The sequence below is a fragment of the Ostrea edulis genome, chromosome 4 (assembly GCF_947568905.1).
Source record: "Ostrea edulis chromosome 4, xbOstEdul1.1, whole genome shotgun sequence".
Lineage (NCBI taxonomy): Eukaryota > Metazoa > Mollusca > Bivalvia > Ostreida > Ostreidae > Ostrea > Ostrea edulis.
Window position 1 is genome coordinate 12,004,282 of NC_079167.1, and position 26,768 is coordinate 12,031,049.

The 26,768-nt window shown below is 36.3% G+C and overlaps 1 protein-coding gene and 2 long non-coding RNA genes across 5 annotated transcripts in view; 1 reads left to right on the top strand and 2 right to left on the bottom strand.

Moving 5' to 3' along the window:
* The window catches only part of LOC125670686 (RYamide receptor-like), a 54,715-nt gene extending 28,869 nt beyond the window's left edge, over positions 1–25,846 (top strand). Inside the window, exon 3 of one of the 3 annotated variants that reach the window (XR_007368359.2) lies at positions 24,700–24,824. Coding sequence is in view for 1 of the 3 variants with exons in the window: in XM_048906017.2 (XP_048761974.1) it covers positions 24,700–25,041 (342 nt within the window). In the remaining 2 variants the exon portion in view is untranslated. Of the gene's footprint in view, positions 1–24,699 lie in introns of all 3 variants that reach the window. The other 2 variants (XM_048906017.2, XM_048906018.2) reach the window with 2 other exon arrangements.
* Positions 7,486–11,254, bottom strand: LOC125670704 (uncharacterized). The gene is made up of 3 exons (XR_007368368.2): positions 10,729–11,254; positions 9,916–10,522; positions 7,486–9,826 (listed from the first exon to the last, which is right to left on the bottom strand). It is a non-coding gene; the product is annotated as an uncharacterized LOC125670704 (long non-coding RNA).
* LOC125670708 (uncharacterized) lies at positions 13,558–16,639 on the bottom strand. Its single transcript, XR_007368372.2, has 4 exons — positions 16,468–16,639; positions 15,017–15,185; positions 14,545–14,725; positions 13,558–14,263 (listed from the first exon to the last, which is right to left on the bottom strand). It is a non-coding gene; the product is annotated as an uncharacterized LOC125670708 (long non-coding RNA).
* Positions 25,847–26,768: the final 922 nt, after the last annotated feature.

Here is a 26,768-nt window from a genome sequence, read left to right on the forward strand (position 1 = left end):
ACATGTACTGCTATCTTGCTCAACGATTTTGTCTCCTACTCTTAGTGGGTTTAAAGGTTGTATTTTACCAAATAAGGTCACAGGATTGGCGATTACAACATAATTTGTGTTCTAAATTCATTAATGACATTTGCATCGAGGCTATATTTTTTATAATCTTTAGTGACAACGATGCTAAACCAAGAGCAAAACGCATCTTATATCTCTTACCAACCCACTTAAACAATCGGAATGCATATCAGCTAGAAGTAAAATCGGTGTCACTTTTGCATAAGACTATTATTGGCAATGAAAATAATTGATTGCTTGAACAAATCTTGGTTTAGACCGAATAAGCGACACTTTGAAGCTGGTGTGAAAATCGAAGAAGCATGAACGCTCTGCTGCCGATTTTCTAATCTTAATGGGAATAACATCTTATTTATGTTTTTATACTCTCTGCTGCTCTTTCATAATTTCATTTTCAATGATCAATGCTTCTTTGCCTTATTTTATTACTTACAGTCCTTCAACGTGCATAAAATCTAAGGGTTCCAAATTCGTAATTCTTAAAACCCTTTGCCAACGATGATTAGAGAACAGTCGAAAGAAATAATTTGTGTTTCTTTTAAAGTCTTGTAACCCCACCCTGGAACTGGAACCCTTGACCTAGGGGTCATAAGTTCACAATAATGATAAAGTTAAAATATTTTACCAAAATTAGGTTGTACAATTCCTGGCAATGTCCAAGAAATCAGGCCACTGTTTACAACATAGCATTTTTGTTTGTTTGTCACTCATATAGTGCATTACGTTTTCGATTAATGCGTTTGACGAGAAGAAACCACGTGCACTCATTATTTTGCCCTTCAATTGTCGCACTGAACAAAAACTACCATTGTACATGTAAACACAATACTGAGTTTATGAACGACTGTTCATTTTGTCTTTGGTCAACTATTCGGTATGACGGATTACGACATTCTCTACCCAGAGTTCCGTGCGCTCCTCGCACTACACCTCTGTCAACGGCTTTTTACAGAAATCTTGTAAAAGTTTCTATTATCCAAGATTTATGTTTTGGACTAAATATTTAGTCATATTATGATATGTTTTTGGCATCTTCACAAGTCAAGGGTTATTGATTCGTTACCTCGCACTAAGTGCGAGGTAACGAATCAATAACCCTTGACTTGTGAAGATGTGTTTTTGGTGCAATTAAATTGTTGCTTGCTGTAAATTGTTTAAAATCGCCGTTTTCTGATCATAAATTTGGAACTACTTCGCAATATGCGTATGAATGTAGGACATACACGTGGTGGAGATTTAAATGTAAACATGGAATCAAAAGAAAGGCTGTAAAAATATGACAAAACTTGTAAAATAAGAGACAAACAGCTGAATGGTAAATATGTACTTATTAAAGTGTCAGTGGGCTATGAAAAGAGCCTGATGTATCACCTGTTGCCCGAACTTTTAAAGGGAAAGGAAACCGAGAATGATTGTTTATACCATGTGATTATATTGTCACGTGATTCCAAGCGTTGACAGAGGTGTATGTGAAGCTTGCGTAACGCGCCCTCTGGTGAGAGAATGGGATTACGATTGCATTCGTAAAATCATTATCTAATTTTCAAAATGGAGAGAGATCATTTATGGTTACATAAGGAACATTTAATTTGGAGCTCCAAGTGACTTCCTAATATTCAAGTTTTATTTACTGTATATGATATCAATGAATATAACATAACTACATGTAATGCACGCAATTATTCAAGAATTGTTCTTAACTTCATTTGAATTAAAGATATTGTTCATTCAATTCATGTGCAACAATTCAAACATGCTTTAAAATTGGCCTTCCTCTATGCAATATTATTTAATTGTGATTTCCTGCTCTTGACTTCATCCAATACTATCTAAAACAAAACTTTATTGCCTGACATATATGGTATCACTTCGGTGATTGTCCATTAAAAATATTTTTAAACCAGACTGCGTACTATTACATTGTAATTTTCCATTCAAATGGAATTCAGTCAATATTGAAAAGAATAATATTTTGGCTCGCCCGTTTTTCTCATCGAAATTTGTCCCGTCGTCGTCGACTTTTCACATTTTTATTTTCTTCTACAGAACCACATTTCAACCAAACTTGACACAAAGCATCCTTGGGTGAAGTGGATTCAATTCTGTTCAAATGAAAGGTCACGCCCTTTTCCAAGGGCAGATAATACCAAAATAGTGTACATTAACAACTTTTAAAAATCTTCTATTCCAGAACCACTGGGCCAACTTCAAGCAAACTTGGCACAAAGCATCCTTGGGTAAAGGGAATTCAAGTTGGCCATGCCCTTCTCAAAGGGGAGATAATAGCAAAATAGTAAAAATACATTACCAACTTTTAAAAATCTTTTCCAGAGCCATCGGGCTAACCTCAAGCAAACTTGGCACAAAATATCCTTGGATGAAGGGGATTCAAGTTGGCCACGCCCCTTTCCATGGCGAGATAATAGTGAAAATACATGAACGACTTTTAAAAATCTTCTCCAGAACCACTGACCCATTTTCAACCAAACATGGCACAAAGCATCCTTGGGTAAGGGGATTCAGGTTTGTCAAAATGAAGGATCACGCCCCTTTCCAAGGGGATATAATTGCAAAATAGTGAAAATCCATTAATAACTTTTAAAAAATCTTCTTCCCCAGAACCATTGGACCAATTTCAACCAAACTTGGCACAAGGCATTCTTGGGGTGAAAGGAATTCAAATTTGTTCAAAGAGCCACGCCCCTTTCCAAGAGGAGATAATAGTAAAAATACATTGACAACTATTAAAAATCTTCTCCAAAACCACTGACCCAATTTCAACCAAACTTGGCACAAAGCATCCTTGGGTGAAGTGAATTCATGTTGGTCATGCCATTCTCCTAGGGGAGATAATAATAATAATTATAGCAAAATAGTGAAAACACATTACCAACTTTTAAAAACCTCGTTTCCAGAACCACTAGGCCATCCTCAAGCAATATATATATATATATAGCTTTTAATATTAGTATTATTTCAAAATGCATTTTTTGCAAACAGTACTTTTTCGATATTTCATTGAAAACCAGACCAAAACTTTTTTCCGCATGATAAACTATATGTATGGAAACAAAATAATATCTGACAATATCGTCACAAAATTATGAATGGGTAATACGGGTCGATTCAATGAAAACGGAAAACGGTGATTTTCTATTGCATATTTATGAAGAATTGACGTTTATGGTGGATATGAGTAATCGAGCGGTATTCTAATACATCCATCAGTGATGTTGAAATTTCATCCTCGAAATCTAATTTGTGCAATCTGAAAACTGTAGCATAAATCTTGTACACAGAAATATCTAAATTTTCATCCAGTGTTTGACCTTTTTATCTTGAAAACCAGTAAGCACTAGGAAGGTTACTAGGAACACCAATCTCCTGACAAATTCATAAAGATCGATGAGAGACGTGGCTTGAATCGCTTACACACCAACGATGTTTTTGTATATTTTCTTACTAAATGAGCTAGAATTCATAATATTGCACGACAGATCAACATAAAATGACATTTTCCATGCTAAATTATTGTTCCATCTGTTAGATGTGAACAGAAATTGTAAAAATGGATGAACATGTGCGTAATACTAGAAAATACCATATCCAATTTTGATTTAAAAATCGTTTTATCGAGATGTTCGGTATTTACTATTTAATTTCAGTATTTCCCACGACAATTTATTTCTCTTTGTGGGGTGTATACATTTATTCAGGAATCAAGTTCCGTTTATCCAGGCCTAAAGTGATTTTTCTTTTCACCATGAGACACCATACATGTATTTCCAACACAGAAGTTAACGATATGAAGGGGATCCCTACATATTTCGGGGTCTAAAGTTCAAGAGAATTGGACTCTGATATAATAGGATACAGGTTTCCGGGCTAGACGTGGTTTTTTTTTTATTTGCTTGGAGTGACCTTTACATACAAACGTGTCATGGGACGATGATAATAACTATCGATTATGATGTTAAGATTGATTGATTGTATCTTGCTCAAGAATTTTTCACTCATATGGAGACGTCACCAAGACCGGTGAAGGGCTTCAAATTTAGGCCTATGCTCGGCGCTTACGGCCATTGAGCAGTGAGGGTTACTTAGCGTGACACACCTACTGTGACACGGGTCATCCGTTTTTAAGGTCATCTCCGAGGACCCGTGACATTCACACCTGATGCCGAGCGTTTGGCGATGGAAGTTTAACGACTTCGGTCAGTCGCGGCCGAGATTCAAACCCCGGGCCTTCCGCATGCGGGGCGAACGCTCTAACCTCTCGGCCACCGTGGCAGAGTACTGGGCACTGATTTATATATATTGGAAAACGATTTAACCTCCATTAAATCAGGTAGCTCAGTGGTAGAGCGTTCGCTTCGTACCAGGTCACGAGTTAGAGCCCCGCTCGTGCCATGGACGCGTCAAACCGAAGGTAGTGAATTAGAAGTGAGAATCATGAGTATTTCGGATAAGACCTTAAAACCGGAGATCCCATGTCGCAAAAAGCATTGGCAAGATAAAGAATCCTCACTGCTACGGCCCTGAGCACTAATAATAGTTTCAAATTTGTGGTACTTCACGTACACCTGGTGATCGTCTCAATATGAGTGAAAAGGTCTCGACGGGACGTGAAACAAACAATCAATCCATTAAATCATTTCTTTTTTCACCTGACCCCTATCGAGTTTGGGGACGAAAAAGATTGACAAAATGAACCTTGACGTATGAAAACGGTGTTAGGACGGGACTAGTTGTATTCGGCGTGTCCGCGCGTCAGTCGAAATCCATGTTTTCTGGTAGAAGTTTGCTGTTGCAATAAACTCTCAAATGAGCTTGATTTTCATAACCTTTTAGCGCTATCGCTTGGTTTTTACGGAAATAGCTTAGGGCAATATTTAGCCCAATCAAATAGTTCTAGGAATCTTCCAAGCAACAAGCTTTTTTCAAAGTCAACAAACTAATAATACTGTATATCGTTTAGCTATCATATTTAATAAAGATATAAAATTTTGACTTAAACTAATTAAAGCTGTGTGTATATACATGTGTGTATATATATGAGGAATCACAATTTTAGGTTTCCACTTTTATGAGAAATAATTATTTTCTAAATAAATAAACCAGAGTCCCTCCGATACGATAAACTTTTATCAGTTATTACATGTTGTCACAGATTGACCAAGTTCTTGTCAAAATAATATAAAAGACATGCCAAACTTCACAACACTTTACATTTTATTTTTTTCTTCACTTTTACATATTACATGTACATTGTTTATTACACTTCACTAAATTAATTAAATCAAAGTTGGTTTCTGCTTCCACATTATGTTAACCAGCCTCGTAAATTGGAGTTCTTGTTCCCAAACTGTGGCGGGCAGAGGTGTAATAAACGAATGGCAATGTTTCCTATACTTTGGTCTACTTGGACCTCAGAAGTGAAGTGAAGACAATCTGGTTTACATGAGAAATTAGTAACTGAAGTTCAAATTACAAGACACTGGGTGCCAACTTTATCTCTGTGCACGTCTTGCCTACTACGCCCAAACTAACTCACAGTTGTATTTCACGTAAATATATACAGGTTTCTTTTAGACCTGGTGAACATCATTAACTTTTAAATTACCTGTATGGAAGCAAGTTAGGAATAAAATTATATACATTTGACTCTTTTGTACAAGGTTAAAACTTGAGAAAGTAGTTTGGACATAAAATGTGACACATGTATGTACATAATTTAATGTAATCTATTGATTGATTGTGTATTGTTTAAAGTCTCTTTCGAGAATCTTTCACTTATATGGAGATGTTACCAATGCCAGTGAAGGGCTGCAAAATTTAGGCCTATGCTCGGCTCTTACGGCCTTTCAGCAGGGAGAGTTCTTTAACGTGCCACACCTGCTGTGACACGGGACCTCGGCTGATTCGGTCTCATCCGAAGGACCGCCCCATTTAATCATGTCTTACGACAAGCAAGGGGTACTGAGGATCTTTTTTAACCCAGATCCCCGGGTTTGAGGTACTGATGACCTATTCTAACCCGGATTCTCACGGTACATTTTGATATAAAGATTGTGGAATTCAAATGTATCGTTTGGATTTGGATTTTCGACCTATTACTTAACCTCAGAGTAGGTGGGTATCTTGGCAAAGCTTTATTGCTGATTGTCTGCAGGGAAGTGACCTAATATACCTTTTTTTAAATAAAGACACAATGATGTTTACAGACGACAGTTTCAACAGGGAATGATTGATTGTTTGAATATTGTTTAACGTCCCTCTCAAGAATATTTCACTCATATGAAGACGTCACCACTGCCGGTGAAGGGCTGCCAAATTTAGGCCTATGCTCGGCGCTTATGGTCATTGATTAGGGGGGGGGGGTCTTTATCGTGCCACACTTGCTGTGATTGATTGATTGAATATTGTTTAACGCCCCTCTCGAGAATATTTCACTCATGAAGACGTCACCACTGCCGGTGAAGGGCTGCAAAATTTAGGCCTATGCTCAGCGCCCAATTCCATTGAGCAGGGAGGGATCTTTATGGTGCCACATCTGCTGTGACACGGAACCTCAGTTTTTGTGGTCTCATCCGAAGGACCGCCCCATTTAGTCGCCTCTTACGACAAGCAAGGGGGTACTAAGGACCTATTCTAACCCGGATCCCCACGTTCAGTCTCACCCGAAGGAACGCCCCATTTAGTCGCCTCCTACGACAAGCAAGGGGGTACTGAGGACCTATTTTAACCCGGATCCCCACGGGATTCAACAGGAAATGTTTTTGTTATGGGGAGAAATAGAAATTGCTGTTGTAAATAGGAACATTTTTTTCCAGGTTGATCGCAAAGGATAAGCTAACAATATTTCATTTGGTGTCCTATAATTAATTTACAAAATTTATACTAGGCCTAATCCGTGCAAATAAAGGGAATATTGAGCTCAGTATAAATGGATAGGGGGCGAGATCAAAAGATCGATGTCAGTTAATAATGTAAATTAAAAGTTACGGGGGGAGGGGGTAAAAGTTAAAACTCCCGTAAGTTGCTGTCATCAGACATTGATGACAATTTAGTGGGAAAAGACTGTTGAAAACCACATAATAATGTTAAATAATGGTGAAAATTCCCATGACTCGTAAATGATTAGAAGCTGACCTTTTTGTACTTAAGACTCTTTGGAAGAGTTATAGGCCCTATGTATAAATAAGAAAACTGATTTTCTACAATTGTGTGTGGTAAGTAATTTTCTTTCATAAAGAGGACGTGTATGCAACTTTCTACCAAGAGATTTATATGAAAATATAATTTCTTTTTAAAATATTTTAATAAAATATGCTCGTCCCATAGACTTTAATGTTAAATTCTAGGTGAAAAGCAATAAACAAAATTTGAAAGGTCCTATGGTGGATTATTTTTATTATGCCCCTCCCCACCCCCATCCCTCAAAGAAGAGGGGCATATTGCTTTGCACCTGTCGGTAGACCACATGTCCGCTCAATATCTTGAGAACCATTCACTTGATCGTAATGATATTTCATATGTGGGTTGGTTATGAGTAGAGAGGACCCCTGTTGTTTTTGAGGTCCAAAGGTCATTCTACTTTGGACGTAGGAAGACACTGTCCGCTCAATATCTGGAGAATCTTTTGCTTGACAGACATCAAACTTGGTACACTGGTACATCCTAAGAAGAATATTACCCCTTTTGATTTTGAGGTCACATGGTCAAACGGGACATAGGAATATACTGACCGCTCAATGTCTAGGGGACCCTTTGGTTGACAGACACTAAATTTTGTACACAGGTACATCTTCAGGACAAGATGACCCGTATTAATTTTCAGGTCAGAAGATCAAACTGGACATTGGAATATACTGTCCGCTCAAAATCTTGAGAACCCTTTGCTTGACAGACATTAAACTTGGTACACTGGTACATCTTCAGGAGAAGGTGACCCTAATTGATTTTGAGGTCCATTGTCAAGAGTCAAACTGGACATTGGAATATATATAATAAACTGTCCTCTCAATATCTTGAGAACCCTTTGCTTGACAGACATCAAATTTGGTATACTGATAAATCCTCAGAAGATGACCCCTGTAGATTTTAAGGTCAAATTGGATTGATTGATTGAATATTGTTTAACGTCCCTCTCGAAAATATTTCACTCATGGAGACGTCACCACTGCCGGTGAAGGGCTGCAAAAGTTAGGCCTAAGCTCGGCGCTTGTGGCCTTGAGCAGGGAGAGATCTTTATCGTGTCACACCTACTGTGACACGGGACCTCGGTTTTTGCAGTCTCATCCGAAGGACCGCCCCATTTAGTTGTCTCTTACGACAAGCAAGGGAGTTCTGAGAACCTATTCTAACCCGGATCCCCACGGGATGTCAAACTGGACATTGGAATATACTGTCCGCTCAATATCTTGAGAACCCTTTGCTTGACAGACATAAAATTTGGTACACTGGTACATCTTCAGAAGATTACCCCTATTGATTTTGACGTCAAATATCAAACTGGACATTGGAACATAATGTCCGCTCAATATTTAGAGAACCTTTTGCTTGACGGACATCAAACTTGGTACACTGGTACATGTTTAGGAGAAGATGACCCCTATTGATTTTGAGGGCCACATGGTCAAAGGTTAAACTTGACATAATAATGTATTGTCTCCTATATTTTAAGAATTATTTGCTTGATTGACACGGAACGTGGTACAGCATAAGAAGCAGATGACCCCTAGTGATCTTTAGGTCACATGGTCAAACCAATCTTGACATAGGAATATATTGTCTGCTCAGTATTTTGAATTGATGATGCTCCTATCAATTAAATTATGGGTGTGTATAACCCTTTTCAATTTTGCACCATGGGGGGCGGGGGTCATATGTGTTTGATAAACATCTCTTGTTTGATAAAACCCTTCAAAATGATACCATGGTTGCAAAAATCCCACCATGCATTTACTCGATATGAAATATGGTCGTTATACACTGAACACATTTCACTTGGTGAAAACTGTGAATTTAGTTTTTATCAAACAGTGAACTTTAAATGACCTTGCCCCTTAATTTCAGAACTTAGTACTGAATTAAACATGGTTCATCTATGTAATTGATATTTTGATACTGTAACAGTAAAAGAGACACGTCTCTTTTGAGGTGGACACGTTTTACATTATTATTGAGTCCCCATTTTTAGCCGAGGCCATCATTAAAAATTTTTTTGTTTGATGTACTCCGACTCACATTTTTCAAGGTGGGTAGGTAGGGAGGTAGTTTTTTTTTTTTTGAAGTGGTGTAACACATTAATTCAAGTCATAAAAATCAGATTAACAAATTTATGATATTTTCATTAATAAACACATAACAACAAGACAGAATTAATGTTTATTAATATAGAGTTTAAAGCATTTATTTTGTTTAATGGTTTTCAAGTCTGGCAGAGTTATTCTTAAAAAAAACTTGAAGAATATCAAAGAATTTTCATGAATGGCAAGTCTAATATTCTGTCAGATTCACTTTTTAAAAAGTCTCTTAACAATTTCCTTCCCAGATGATTTACACTGAGTGCATATAGGGAGCACAGTGCGGTACTGCGGGGTTGCATTTTTGTCTCGTTCTGCTCCCTCTGACGCACAATGACAGCAAATGTCTTTCCTTTCAACATTTGCGGTTGTAGAGTAGTACGACAGTTCTATAGGACTTGAGCAGGAGAGCTGCAGCTTTACAAAGAGTGTACCCTGTAGAGGATCACCTGCAAAGAATGTATACTTTGAGAACAAGTACAGTGTATTCAGATTTGAGAGAGAAACAATTATCTGCAAGAAATAAAACAATTCTTACCATCAGGTGTTATGAAGGATCCACATGTATAGTCATACTTTTTTTAACAGTCTCCGGAATCCTCTTTCCTCTCTGGAGGTTAAGCCCTTTTTACTATAAATACACCTAGGTTTTCTGCATTCGCAGCAGTGGACAATCTTTCTTACATGCTGACCAAGCAAGAAACTATTTTTACATCCCTTTGAATAGAGAAAAAAAAATTCAAACTATTTATTATTAGATGTATTATAAATAAATATGGATTATTGATGTGAAATGAGTTCAATATTAAATAAGTACACAGGGATTAATTCATGGTATAATACATTCCCAATGGCAGACAAGTCTTGTTTTAATTCATTTTCCCGATAATATGACAACGGAAACTTATGTCATTTGTTGTATCCATTTCTAAAAGTACCTGTAACTCCTGTGATAGTTGTGATGTGCTGATGATTTTAGAGGATGGTCTGTCGCATTCTGTTGTATCTTGTCCAAAGACATCCAAGAATTTTCTGTAATGTCCAGGGTTCAAATGGTCAATCAACGGATCAGGCAGTGGTGGAGGCAGTTCACTTGTTTCATTCCTGATCTGAGTGCAGCAGTTCAACAAGGAACATTTTCGAATCTACAATAAATCAAATTGTTATTATTGACACATATCGTGACTAGGTTCAGCAAAAAAAAAAAAAAAAAAAAAAAAAGAAAAAAAAAAAAAAATACAGGACACATTATCAGAAAAAAATATCAATTGTCTATTACATGTATTATTTGTATAAAAAAAAAAGAAATTAAATTTATTAATAAAGGAAATGGAACATGTAAATATCATACCTGGAAAATATAGTGATGTTCAATACAATGTCTGTCCATGAACTCCTTATACCCATCAAGCTTGTAAAGATCACTTTTGGTGTACTTTCCTTTTGTAATTTCTGGGTGAATCAGTGTTGTGATGTCATTTTCGACTTTCTGAACATTTTCATCTGATGCTGGTTTTTCACATTGAAAACGTTTCCCCTTGAGCGCTACTCTTTCTGTCCTTGCATTTAATAAAGTGACTATATCTTCTAAAGACTTAACCCACTCTTCTTTAAGACTCTGTGCTTTTAGATAGTTTTCTGATACTTGACATTGAATTGGCACTTTTAATGATCTGTTCAAGGTTACTGTTCACTTCTTTTCGATATAAGGCAACATTTTGGTAAGCCAGGTTTAGTAAACTCATGACTCGTTCTGCAGGGTTAGCCCAACTATGACCAGGTGCTGTTCTAGCTGCAACCAATACATCAAGATCAAGGTGCTTGAACAGGACAATTTGACAGACTCAAATGTGAGTCTATGATCTGGTCCACCATCAGAATATATAAGCAAAATTGGAGGAACAGCTAAAATCCCATCATTTGTGTTGCCTTTCTTGAGAATTTCTATTAGCTCTGTGGCATGTCGCCATGGAGAACGTGGTTGAAATATAGAATCTTTTAAGGTGACAAACACTTGACCTTTGTAAAATGTGTCCTCCACTTTCTCTGGGATGTCTACAAGCAAGCATACAGAGGGTGTCAAAGATCCCTTTTGTTGGACATCATGATCTAAAGCAGAGAGAATACTTCCTGTTGCTACAATAGACTTCTTCCCACGAACTCCTGATGAAATGGCTAGGCCTGGTTCTCCAAAGTCCACTTTTGACTTATCATCCAGGCAAACCATGGCTGCCATGCCATGATATTTAACAGCATAACCTTTCATATATTTGAATACGGCAGCACAGTAATGTTTATCTATATGCAAAACTCGCAACTGTCTTGTTTGAACTTTATGTTGCAGGTTTATTCTGCCTTTGTAGAGTTTTGCAGTTCTTGTGTGAGAATTTTTAGGAACAAATGCAAAAAGCACAGAGCTCTCACTTGGAATGGGTGTACCTTCTAGGCACTTACTAGTCACTTGATTGATCAAGTCTGGAATTGAAATAAATTTACTAAAATGTGCCACGTTATGCCTACGTTCATCAGCTGCTGTCATTTCATCCACTACTTTTTCTAGCTGTTCATAGAAAACATTAAATGTATCATTTGGCCTTCCTTTGTTTAAATGTCTTAAATCAGTAATCATTTCAGGATCATTACTAAACAAAGCCTGTCGTACACGATCATCCATTGATGGGCTTTGATCTGATGAAGCATCTGGTGCAAGTTCTGCATATATGGATCTAAAGATATGTTTTGGAATATCACATAATGTAGAGTATCGTTTTGATAAACTTTGACGCATGAATCGTGTGTGATATTCTGGTATCCTATTCTCTAGTGACTTAAACATTTTGGTAGCACTGGTCATCATCTCAACTGGTGAACGATCTTCTGGGACTTTCCAAAATGTTGCTCCTACCCCGCTTCCTGGGTCAAAGTGTAATAAATCTACTGAGAAATCTAGTCGTATTTCTTTAAAAAAAAAACCGCTGCCTGTCAGCTGTGTATTTGAAAGCTGTTGAGATGTGTACATCTTCATCAAAATACAGAGGTTCATACTCTTGCATATTGGACATTATTGTATTGAGAATGTCATATTTTTCTCAACAGGTTTGTTGATATCTGTTGAAAAATACTGTACTGAAACATGTTCACTGACTTGCCGTACAGGATGTGGTAAGGAGTGACGCTGCTTCATTTGAATATTTTCTTTCTCGAGAAACTTAGCAGAAGAATCTAAAGATAAAGCCATCAGTTCTAATTTCCCCCTGAATTCATTCCAAGAAGCAGTAAAGGGTCTTGATGTTAGACGAAATATTGCTGAACTGTGAGCTTTAAGTCGTGTAGACTGTAACTTTGGTGCAGCTTTTCTTTTTCCTTTCCAGTCATTATACCCAGTAAAGTTTTCAAAACTGTTAAAGATCGAAATATGAGGATTATTAAACAACAATCAAACATAGATATTTAACGTATTTAAGAAAACAAAATCATGTTGTACACCTAATAAATAAAAGTCAATAGTAAGAACATACAGGCGTTTTTAATATATTAATTGTTTTATTAGTACACACAGTATATATTACAGTTTTATTACCATGTGGGTAGAGGGGAAACCAAATCAGGACTTGACTTTGCTCTCAACTGTATCTTTTCAGTGGAGCCATCCAAATACCAAAGCGTGTCTGTAATTACTGCGACATGTTTGGTGATTGTAGAACTGTCCATTGTAGAAGGAAAATATGCATGTTCAACACTCATCATCCTCTCAACTTATGTAAACGGTCTTTTTCTGAAACACAATACAAGATACATTTTCATACTATTGCATAAATATTTATGACAAATTCCTAAAGATTAACCCTTTCTCTACCAGCACATTTTAGAGGTTTTTAAAGACTAAATGACAATATTTTTAAATCGAGTTACATCTGCATGTATCACGATTTTAGGTAGGCATGTGATATATAATTTTGTTACGAATTGGACAGGGAACATTTTTTTCATAAAGTTTGTCATGCTATCCCATGACCCCAAAGAGTTCTACGGGGTCAAAGGTCATTTAAGTGCACATTTTTGCAATCTTTTTTCTCTGGAATATATATATTATGACCCCTCTCACTGGATTCGAGTCAAAAATAGGAAATTTTAAATGTATGAGCTGATATGTCTTTTAAAATACTACAAAAACATCACAATCAAATTAATCAATTTTATTGACAAACAAATATTTTTGGTTGCTAAGTAACAACACTCATGGTGTAATTTTGACCATAATTTGCCTTTCTACATCCATTCGACACAATTCAAACATAATTACATTGCATGATGATTAGTAAATATCACATTATTTTAAAAATATAATCCTTGACTAGATCTTAATCATTTTAAAAGGTTTTTAACAAAAAATATAATGAAGAGAATTAAGGTCAAAGGTCATAAAATGAAAATTTCGTACTTCATATACATATTCATCATTTTCTAATAATATGACGTTTTGCCATTGTATCCCACTAAATAGTATAAATATTGCAACATTAAAACAAAGATCTTTCCTGTTAAAATCTAAAAAAAAAATCAATTTTTTAATATTCAAATATATTTGGTTGCTAAGCAACAACACCATTATGATATCAAATGCTATGCGAAAATAATGCCCGTTTTTCCTCCCCAAGTTCATTGTACATGTATACGAATGTTCAAGTACTTACTTTCAATCACTAAATTTAAATGTACTTGCATTATATTTAATAAAAATTGTTCTTCTAATATTCAACCTCTTAAAACATATTTCTAGACATAATTCTTGATACTAGGTTGTTCCGATAGGGGCATGCGTTGTCCAATATCTGTCTATCGACTGGAACTTCTCAGCAGACATGTATAAGATAATGCCCAAAAATCTGAAGAAAAAAAGAAAGATTGTTTATACTTAGCCCCAATATACTGATGTATTCTCCTCAATTGGCTCTGTAAATGTTTTCTATAATCAAGGCCCTCTGAAAATTATGCGTTTAATTACTTGTAAAATTTTATCTGGGGTAATTGTAATACACATTTAATAAATGTGTTAGATGCACAGCCAGATTAATTTTGGTAAAGGTAATCTTATAAAATGCATTTTATTATACGTTTTAAACTGGAAATCACTGTCACAATATCGGTACTTTAAAACTAGTAATACCTGTACAGTTCCTCTTCAGTGAGAGGCTTCGAACTTCCTTGGGAAGCATATGACAATCCTTCCCCCTAGATATGACCATCACAGCATAATGGTTGGTGGCAACACAGATGGAGAAAACCAAATCTTCTGTCAAAAACAGCTTCATAAAATCTGCAATTCTCTGAATAATCAGGTCCCATATCTGAAAATAAAAATGCAAATAAGATCAGTATTGGCCATCATACCTTATTTGTCAGCATTTAAAACACTTAGCATACCTTATAATTAGAAACAGAATAATGATTTTCCGTGTTTTGTTTCTTTTTGTATGCATGTTATATCTAGTAATGCAACGATAAACAGTAAAATTGTACACGCATATCAGTGTACCATAATGCCATGATTCCATTTGTGAATGTATTATCTGGATTCATTTGAATGTTAACTAAATGCATACGGATTTAACCCTATATTCAACCTCAAAGAGTCATACCAACTGCATGCCAGGTTGTCACTCCGAATGAAATGCCACAGTTCTTGGATCAGGTGCCCCTGTGTCCTCCACATCAACATGCTTCCAATGCATGTCTGGATTTGCCAGTAGACTGTCACTAGTGGAAGATACCTGGAAGCTTCCCACTAAATATTGGGATGTCAATAACCTTTTTAAAGATGAAAAAATACAATTAAAAATTATTGGTTTTTGTTTTAAAACAGAATATAAGCTTCATGATGGTAAGAGACAGTTTCGCACGAAAGTACTGATCATATTTATTTAGAGATAGAGATGTCCTATATTTGAAGTGCTATTTGGTAAGGGATTACATACATAGTTATATCGGATTTCAAAGATTTCGGTTGAGCATCACTGTAGAGACATTATTTGTCGAAATGCGCATCTGGTGCATCAAAATTGGTACCGTAAAAGTTTTACATACATATGTTAGAAATCAAATGAATGGAATATTTCATTATACTTTGCGAGTGTAGCAGAGTGCGTATTGAAAAAAAACCCACTATACATCAAGGAGGTGTTAGCATTATGCCCAACATATACATGGGAGCAAATACTGAAGAAATTCAGGTTAAAATATACAGTGTCCAGCGAAAATATTGTGCCTCTGAGGGAAATTGAATGGCCCCAGATTTAAAGTAGAATTGAATTGGTTCTTCATTGTACACAGTGTCTAAATCCCCTGGCATGGTACTCTGATGGGGTGTGGATTTAGTCGAAATTAGAGAAAAGCTAAGCAAGAAATGGGCACATGCCCATCAGCTCATAGCACACCAGCATGTATGGATCATATAATTAAATGCTTTTTCAATAGCCTGTCATAACCAGATTTTGATTGATGTTAACAACCCCACCCCCCACGCACACACCTTTTGTCCCAAACACACATTTTGTTTTTATTTCTGTTACAATATGAAGAAAAACCTCAAATTACGGTAATAAATTATATTATTACGATAATACAATAATGCAATATATGCTTTCCTAACAGATTGTGTTTTCTTTTCATAGAAGATAAAAAATTTTATAAACGTAGAAAATCTTGGAAAATAGCCTCCGCACCAATGGTCATGAATGCCCAGTCTGATTAAAACCATCCCACCCTTTTCTCATCGTACACTAAATCCACCCTCTTCTTACACTCGCGCGTCAGGTGAGGAGATACCAAAGGGGGGGGGGGGGGGGGGGGTCAGACTGATTAATGCCGGGCCAGGACAGATTAATTGATGTCAGATATGTTCAGCTCTTAATAAACAATTGGGTGTTATACACTTGGTTTAGATATCATAAAATATAAATATTTTCTTTCATGAAACGACAAATTATGGCATCATATCGCGGTTAATATATTAATCGTGCATTTTTCATAACATGACATAACCGCGAACGTTTTTTTCTACTAGTCGGCCAATGTGGCTACATCAACTTACATGTTTATACTGAATGCATGATCGTTTGGGTCATCCTGCAACAGAATATCCAAGGTATCTTCAGACTTCTTCATCTGACATCAGGTCGTTTTCAAGATGTAAAATACAATACAAGCGTTTGTTGTGTTGTTGTTTTCGTTGAAACGGAAACACGTGTGTTGCCCGTGGACACTTTCAGAAAACCCCGCGGCCGCGATCGGGATCACGGGGGGAAAAGTATTATATATACAATATGCAGAGACTGGTCTTTTTGTTTTCTTTGTTTGGCAAAAAAAATTATTTCTATACCGAATAAATATTACATAACGTTTATATCTGAATTTGAAGTATTTTTTTTTATTCACTACTCTACCGATGTAACATTTTCATTAGGTGTTTTATGAAGTTACAATACAAGTAGGTGGTGTAACTGTTATTTACCAATAATGGTTTTCATACTTCTTTTTTGTTGTTGAAAAAAGCAGATAATACCTGGCTGATTATTTCATACATATATGTATATTGTTTTAGTGTATCAAAAAGTATTCATATTACCAACAGAGGACAATACAAATAGTTTTCACAACTTTATTGTGCGATTCGCGTCGATCGCTTTCAGCACCGACGTTTTATCGCTAATTTTAAAGAAAACCGCGCAGCATGTCCCAATTTCATTTTATCGTAATATAAAAACTAACAAGAATTACAACACGAATAAGGGCCCATCAAAAAGACAATTTCCTGTACTTTTACAGGCTGTATTTACTTTTCCCTATTTCCATATATGAATATTGGTAAAACGCCGATCTGTTTATACATTGAGAAATAAAATTGTAAGAAAGCGTACATGTGCAAAAAATAGCTATTTTCTTATAACTTTGCCAGGTATTAGAAATAATTTTTATATGTTCTGAAAGCAGGGAATATATGCTTTTCAAAAATATAAAAAATAGTACATTCATACGGGAGATTAAAAAAATCGTATCGAGGGAGAAAATGGCCTTGCGACAAAGCGTTGCTTCATATTTAGACGAAGCCATCTTTCGCTTTAAATGCTTTTATTAATTTAATAGCTTTATTTACTTAACTGATTTTTACATAGTTAAAAAATAGAGAAAATTTCCAAAAATATGATATATAGATCATATATCTTATGACCGTAGTTTGAAAGATTTAGAGGCACTCCTTTTGCGCTGTCCCGTTTTTACGCGCCACCGGTCAAATTGACCGGTACGGTAGAGAAGGGGTTAAACTGCATCTATTTTCTTTGTCTGACAGTGACAGGCATTAAAGTTACAAGGCATACTGCATATTTTATACGTATCTGATTTTAGCGAAGAATCTGTCTAGTACATTTTATCTATTACTTACATATACATAATATTTCTGACTTACGTGTAAATCTAGCACCGTCTTCTGATATTTTCAGAGGACATTTCGTGTTTGTCACTGATGAAGGCATCAAAACTGTGAATGCATTCCTTTCTTCAGTCGAAGTCTTTTGGCGACACTTGGCATCTGTATTTATTTTCAGGAATACATACTAAGTTTATTGTTAAATTGACACGCAGTATCAATAGTGTCCGTATATCCAACGGTGAAATCGTTGACTGTCCCAAGAGCGTTTACAGACACGTTTTATAGTATTTTTACTAGCACCCTCTCGGTTGTAAAGACGGAAAAACATAGTGTTGCTTCTCCCATTTTCTGACAATTCCCGCCATGCTCTAATGAACATCTGACATCGATGTAGTTTAGGTGTTTGCAACATTGTATGGATATTGTGAATCTTTAAAGCGTTTTGGTGAAATGATTTATGTTCTGGGTATAGTCAGTTTTTAAATCGAGGTAAGCTATTGACAAACAAGTTGATGGTACAGGGATTTCAACAGTCTCGATTGAAGTCAGCATTTCGCAAATTCTATGGTCGTTATAACGATCTAGATCGTCAATACAACCTCGCATTGGGTCAAATGCTGTCTGACGTGTTTCATACCGATTGTTTAGCCGTTCTTGGCACACTGATTTTGACTGCGGATAACTCCGTTTACCTGATCAGGATATGGGGCTCACGGCGGGTGTGACCGGTCAACAGGGGATGCTTACTCCTCCTAGGCACCTGATCGCACCTCTGGTGTGTCCAGGGGTCCGTGTTTGCCCAACTATCTATTTTGTATTGCTTGTAGGAGTTATGAGATTGATCACTGTTCGTTATCTTCACCTTGCATACGAAACCAAAGTGTAAAATAAATGCGAACGATCTATATTTTCCCGGAATAAAAAAAATAGAAACTTCAAGGAACCGAACAAAATTATCGGGTCGGGGCGATTTTGACGGGTCGGTCGGAGTACATCAAACAAATCAATTTTTATTTTTAGCCCGAGTTGCAACGGGCGGGCGTCAACAATTGGTTTCCGGATGATAACTCAAAAAGTTTACAATCTAATCAAATGAAACTTTGATATATTGTTGGGTACCAGGTAAGGAAGACCCCTATTGATTTTGGAGAAAAAAGGTCGAGGTCACAGTGACCGAATATAGAATGAAAATTTCAGAAATAGTTGGTTTCCGGATGATAACTCAGAAAGTTTAAATCCGAATCAAATGATTCTTAAAGATATTATTATGTACCAGGTAAGGAAGACCTATTGATTTTGGAAAAAATAGGTCAAAGGACAGGGTCACAGTGACCAAAAATAGATTTAAAATTCCAAAACATTTTGGTTTCCGGAGGATAATTCAATTTTTTTAAAATTTGAATCAAATGAAACTTGGATATATTGTTGGATACCAGCAAAGCAAGGACCCTATTGATTTTGGAGAAAAAAGGTCAACGGTCAAGGTCACAGTGACCGAAAATAGATTGGAAACTTCAGACAAATATGGTTTCAGGACAGTAACTCGAAAAGTTTAAACTGAAATTAGTTCTTCACAATTATAAATATGCCATATCATTCCTGACTTTACAATGTATCCCATGCAACTCGGCTCATGCACCCCTGGATGCATATATTGATTTTTTAACAAATTGTAATATCCCGAAAATAATTTTTTTTTTTGGACTGAGCACATTATATTTGGACTTTCAATGTTGAAACATCAGAGGAATCTCATACAAATGCCGAAAATTCAAAATGATTATAAATAATGTGATGCAATATGTTCATAAGAGTTAAGGTAACGTTGAAATCAATTTGTATTGTCAGTGGCGTAGCTTCCATTGAGGCAACCGAGGCAGCTGCCTCGGTAAAAAAAAAAAAACCCATCTTTTACGTTGTTAAAATGTCGATAGCTTCTGCCCCTGCCTCGGTAATATTCGAGCCCAAGCTACGCCTATGATTGTGTGTGAATTAAAACTGCCTCAAACATGCATTGTACAATGTATAACATACACTAGAATGCTTGAGGACGGCATGAGATAATTCATAAAGTGAAATTTACTCGATTAGAATTTCTGGGCGTTTAAGCTAGGAACAGATTTGGAAACCAAAATTATTCTAACGTGTTTCAAACCAAATTGGTAGGCCTTTCTTTACATACTAATTTTGACTACGGATTACTTTGTTCATAGAATTCAGGGTGGGTTTAAACGGTCAACAGGGAATGCTTACTTTTTGTTTATAATAACTTTTTCATTGTTACAGGGATTGTATCACGGGTTCAAACAAAAGTATCACCAACGGTACAACATAAGCTCGTTAGACCTACACTGCAATATCTGTATCCATGATGAAATTTTTCCCAGAAAACTATTTGACTTAGTTTTAGCCCTAAAGTAGATCACTGTGCACCAATCAAGTTGAAGTGTGAACGGATTATGTATTTCTCTGAGTGGGAGGTTGTAACAAAATTTCAGGGTAATATCTGTATCCGTAAAAAAAGGTTTTTCTACTAAGTGATATGACCTTTGACCTTGAGTAACAATAGACATCCTCCGCGTGGCATAAGGTGTATGTGTACCACGTTTGACGATCCTAGCCCTAACTGTATCCTGCCTACAAGGTTTCCTACTAAGCGATACTACGACTTTGACCTTGAAGAACAAAACGCATCCTCTACTTTGCATGAGGAGTATGTGTAACAAGGTTTACAGTTCTAGCCCCATTCTACCTACAAAGTTTTCTGATTCTACGACCTTGGCCTTTGACCTTGAAAAACACTAGCCACCTTCCTCTTTCCATGGTGATGTAACAAGCTGTAAGAACCTGGGATTACGGTTCGATCTGTATCCTGCATACAAGGTAATACTACGACCTTGATAAACAATAGGCATCTTCCTCTTATCATGGTGACCAAATGTACCAAGTTGCAAGATCCTGGACCTCGCGGTTTGGTATGTATTCTACTTACCAAGTTTCCTATTAAGTGATATTACGACCTTTGCTTTGAGAAACAAAGGCACCTTCCTCTCATCATGGGGATCAAATGTACTAAGTTGTAAAATCCTGGAGCTTACGGTTTGATCTGTATCCTGTCTACAAGGTTTTACTACTTAGTGATATTACGACCTTGACCTTTGGAAACAATTAGGCATCTTCCTTTCACCATGTTGATCATATGTACCAAATATAAGATCCTGGAGCTTACAGTTCATTTCGTATTTTGCCTACAAGGTCCGGGACTCGCAGACGAACGACGCCATACCATAAAACATATACGTCCCGTCTTTGACGGGCGTATTAAAACGTCGTCCTTGGGTTCTAGAGGGTTTGTATGTACATGTTTGCTTTGCATCCATTCGAGAATATTTCACTCGTATCAATTCAGAGCTCATCAGCGTGTTTTGGGCAGTAGCGGTGATTAGTTTTATCGTGTCTGATGCAAAACAGGACCTCGGATTTTAAGGCCTCATCTAAAACACCCGCTACTTCCCCTACATTTCGTGAAGGAGCAGTTACTATCTATTTTCATATCTTGGGTTTGATGCGGTTAAGACACGAATGGAACTCGAATCCACAACACGGTCACGAATTGAACGCTGTAACGACTGAGCTATAATGGGTTCCACAAGTCGGAAGTTTCATCAAGGGTTTGCAGGAAGAGTGTCTTATTCAGTGTCAGTGAAGCCCTATTTCGGGGACACCGCCACCGGAAGTTTTTGTATCCAGCAAATTATCACGAGAGGACCCAGCAAGGATGGGGTTGTCATATCCTCCTCAATCCCCCGAATTTGACTCCATAACGTTACAATATTAAAACGAAGAATTCTTTTCGTTCCCGGATCCTCCTCCACCCCCTTTTATGATTAATATATATTTACCCCACCACCTCGATATCCGCTATGTAATCGTCTTCGCTAGCCAAGGATTTACAATCCGCTCCGTAAACCATTGGCTATCGAAGATGTTATGTATTATGTGTTTTTCAATACAGAAATCAATAATTTTGGCCCCCGGGCTCTATCCCGATCTTTTTACATGAATAAATTAATATTTTAAACCATTTTATAATTACTGTTTTGCTGAGCTTCACAATGTACCCAGAGGGACTTATTATCCATTTTGTTTTCGATCTAGTATATAAATATCTAACAAGGGATGTCTCGAAAATAGGACACCGGTTGTCAACAAAGCTCGAAATCACCTTAGTTCCAAGAAACAGATCGAATCTCCCTATTCAAAGGGCGTTAAATATTTCCTAAAACAAGTATAACGTAGTCCAATCCGTTCATATTACATTTAATGAGTTCTATAGACGAAAATAATCCAAACTGTCTGCATTGTTGCCGATCAAGCATGGGAAAAGATAACTTTTTTCATTTACAACCGGTGTCCTATTTTAGAATCATCCCATGTTTGATATTTTATTACAGATTGAGAACAAAATTGGTTTTAAAAAATTCTAAAGAACTCTTAGTAAATTTGAAATCGCAAAACTTTTCTCAAATCAACAACATCAAAACGTATGACTTTTCAACATTTTACACGACCATTCCTCACGAAAAATTAAAGACTAGACTTTTTGACATCATAGAAAGTTGCTTCTTCTACAAAAAGGGAAATACTCATATCTAGTGATCAGTCCGGGCTCCAAGACATCCCACTCTGGGAACCCGGTCCTCCGTAAAACGAAATTATACAATGTACCACGCCCTTTATATTATGCCAAATATCTGCATGGTTTGAATTTAGATTTTCAGAAACCCTAGAATTCTCAATGAATGAGGTTGAAATTTAAGATCTATGAGAAGTTGATCGAATGATGTATTGTTTTCCTCTTCTTTTCTTCATATTTTCTCCACGCAAGAGAGTGGGGTGGGGTGGGGGGATGGGGGTCCGTGCTTGTCATTGCTTTATTAGGTAGACCCCCGTCTTAGCTAGTAAAGAGTGTTTGAGACAACTAACGCATTATACATCTTTGGGTCGCGAAAATGACAGACCTTTTTTTGTCATTTTAGAAGTTGTATATGCAAGTGTGGTGAATTGTAATTGTAATTAAAAGATTTATATAGCGCCCTATCAACATTAGTTCTCTAAAGCGCTTTACCAATGTGAAAGAAAAGATAATATAAAATCGATGTGCACATACATGTGAATAAAATATTCAGTGTCAGAATTAAAATGCATAAATATTATTATTGATATATAGTGATATGATATGATTACCCTAATAACATATGAAACAATTTAAAACAACACTTAGGAATAATAAAATACATAAAAAGGACATAGGTATAATAACAAACAGCAGGTTAGGTTTTTTTTTTGTTAACAACACTGTAAGAGCTGTATGTAAGAGCACTAAATATATAAAAATAATCACAAATTAAAAGCTAATCTAAAGAGATGTGTTTTGAGGTCCACTTTAAAATTAGACAATGAAGTACATTGTCTGAGTTTAAAAGGCAGAGAATTCCAGAGACTCGATGTAGCCTTGTCCAAACGTCGATCTCCATAATTATGTTTTCGTACGTGTCCGAGGTACCTGGAGAAGATGCAGAGATTCGGATCTTAGTGATCGTGTTGGATTGTAAACTGTAAGGATATTCTTTATGTAAACTGAAGATAGGATGTTGAGAGATTTGAAAGTATGAAGAAGTATCTTATATTGAATTCTGTATTCAACTGGGAGCCAGTGGAGATCTATTAGAACAGGAGTAAAATGGTCGGATATTTTTGAGGGTGTTATTAATCTTGCAGCTGTGTTTTGTGCCCTCTGAAGTTTGCTGGTGTGTTTAGAATGAACACCATAAAACAATGCATTTCCGTAATCTAATCTAATGAATTTATGCGTTCCTAAACCCGAGACCACCAAGTTTACTCAACTCCCCTCTCCTTAAATTCAAATCTTGCTTTGATATTATACAAAAAAGTTTTAAAGGTTTTTAAAATTTCAATATAGCGATAAGCCGAAACCTTAAACGTGACGTTTTATTCCATCAATGCAATAAGTGGAGAGGTGAAGATAACGAACAGTGATCAATCTCATAACTCCTATAAGCAACACAAAATAGAGGGTTGGACAAATATGGACACCAGGTGCATAGGAGGAGTAAGAATCCCCTATCGACCGGTCACACCCGCCGTGGGGCTTATATCAAAAAGAGTTTTAAAGGTTTTTAGAATTTCAATATAGCGATAAGCTGAAACCTTAAACGCGACATTTTATTTTGAAATCCTGGATCCATCAATGCAATAAGTGGAGAGATGAAGATAACGAACAGTGATCAGTCTCATAACTCCTATAAGCAATACAAAATAGAGAGTTGGGCAAATATGGACACCAGGTGCCTAGGAGGAGTAAGAATCCCCTATCGACCGGTCACACCCGCCGTGGGCCTTATATCTTGATCAGGAAATCGAAAAAAAAAAAATCTCGTTTCGTATATCAAATATAAGCCTATACTGTGTGTCTGTTATTTCCTCTATACTTTTAAACGTCAATGTTGCTAACAGTATTAAGATGCATTCCATTTCTGTTATGCATCTGCCTGCTTACAGACACTTAATCATGAAAATCCATCATTGATCTGAAAATTCTCAGAATTTATTTGACAAGTTTCCTTGCATGCGATGTCTCGAGAATATTTTAAAGCAAAGCAGCACAATTAAAAAAGAAAGGATAAAGCCATGGGGAGTTTATGATGTGGATATCATGGCCGACATTGTTAAATATAAAATATTTGTTTGACACTTCTTCGTTTATGAGAACCCCCCCCCCCCAAAAAAAACCCAACTGTTTCTTAATTTAGTGCTATCGATAAATGAAAAGAAACGAATTTGTGAGACATTTTCATTTTCTTGTTTTTACAGATGGTGAAAATGATGATTGTCGTGGTTCTTCTGTACGCTGTCTGTTGGCTTCCACTCCATGCCCTCCAACTAGCGACAGATGAAAATCCAGACATATTTGTCAATGTGAAAAATTTCCGGTATATTTGGATCGCCTGTGAAGTGGTGTCCGCCAGCCATTCATGTTACAATCCATTTGTTTACTTTTGGATGAACAGAAAATTTAAAAATGCCTTTCGAGCATTCTATAAGAAATGCTTCTGTTGTTTAAGATCTTCACGATTTAAATATGGTGACATACCAGTGTCACGACAAACTTCGATGACAATGACAGTTAAATTCGGAAGACAATCCAGTAAATAAAGTAAACATTTATATCTACATCTATCTAACATCCATCAATCAGTGTTGTGAGAAGTTGTATCAATTTTAACTTGTTATATTCAGGACCCAGTTACACGAAGGTTAGTTAACATTAACTAACAGTTTGTCATTAACTCTTAAATTCATATAGTGAGAACTAGACGTTAACTGTCAGTTAAACGTAACCAATGTTTTGAACAAATGGGTCCTGGTTGATACCTTTTGATGACGGAGCCTCTATTCTACATTTATTAATGATAATCTTATTTAGAGAATGTAATTATCATCTTTCACTGAATTCAGACGAACGTTTTCAATTGTACATACAAACGTGTTCAAGTCTAGCTGTTTCCCATATACTTGCAAAGCCAAAAAAAAATTTAAATGAATATGCCCATAGTTTTTTGTTTTTTTCTCTCTCACTTTTTTGTCTTCAACACACCTCGTTTGAATCTTGAGTTATGTTGTAGATATTATACAGCAACCAATTCTGATGTGAATTTGATAATATTTACAAAAGCTTAATAAAGTAGCTCAATATTGTTACAATAGGGTATTCTGTTGGTAAAGCATTGATTCATTTTCTTTTCGATTGTTATGCTTTATTGTTCTATAACATACTGTAAGGTGAAGAAGTTAATAAAATTCATCATTATATTTTTGACTTCGCTAATGGACTGGTGTTTAGGGCGCTTGTTTATGATGTTAGGGGAGATTCAACAGACTTGTTTGAAGTCAATATTTCATACATTCTATGGTCGTTATGATAATGATCTTATTTGCAAATACAGCCTGTCGAATACCATTCTAATTGTTAAGCCGTTCTTTATTTACTGATCTTGACTACGGATTGCTCCGTTTATTTGATCAAGGTAGAAGACTCACGGTGGTTGAGAACAGGTGATGCTTACAACTGATCTCACTTTTGGTGTGTCCAGGAGTCCGTCTTTGCCCTAATCTTAATTTTGTATTATTTATGAGATTGGTCACTATTTGTTATTCGTTTTTTGTATACATGTATACAGCTGTTTATTCGATTGTGGTGGTCTAGATGTTAGGACGTTAGTTTGGCAACTGGAATGTCCCAGGTTCAAATCTTTATCTTGATAGGTAGTAATTGTCCTGAAATTAGGGCTTGGGAAAACAAGAGTCACTGGCCTTCCGGATGTAACCTTATAAATGTAGGTCCTGAGCCACAGTATGCGTGGGTACTACAAAGAACCCTCATGACTAATGCATTGGATGTCGTGCATAGTTCAAAACCCGTAGGACTTTGCTCTCACCTTCACGTGTAGTGGCGTTCCAATAGCAGAGAAAAATTCTCAAATTCAACAAAGAAATATAACAATTAATCACACACTCATTGCACATCAGGTGACTTTCCTACACGGATTTCCTTCATATTTTCCATTATAATTGAACTGCCACAGGATACCTTTATGTGAAGAAGCGCGATTTTCTTTCAGGAAAAGTGACATAATTTTTCACAGTTCTGATAGATGACAAAATAACGTTTCAGAATATCAAAAGTCGATATACTTCATTACAAAGCATTGAAGATGGTGAGATTGATAAGGCCATACCAGGAAACGTTTTGATTTATGTGAGACTCCTTGCATGTAAAGAATTAATTTTATTATCAGCAATAAGTTCCAACACATGGTCTTTTGAAAATTCTATGCGATAAATTTTACCCCGATACCTACGATTAAATGGGATTCATTTCT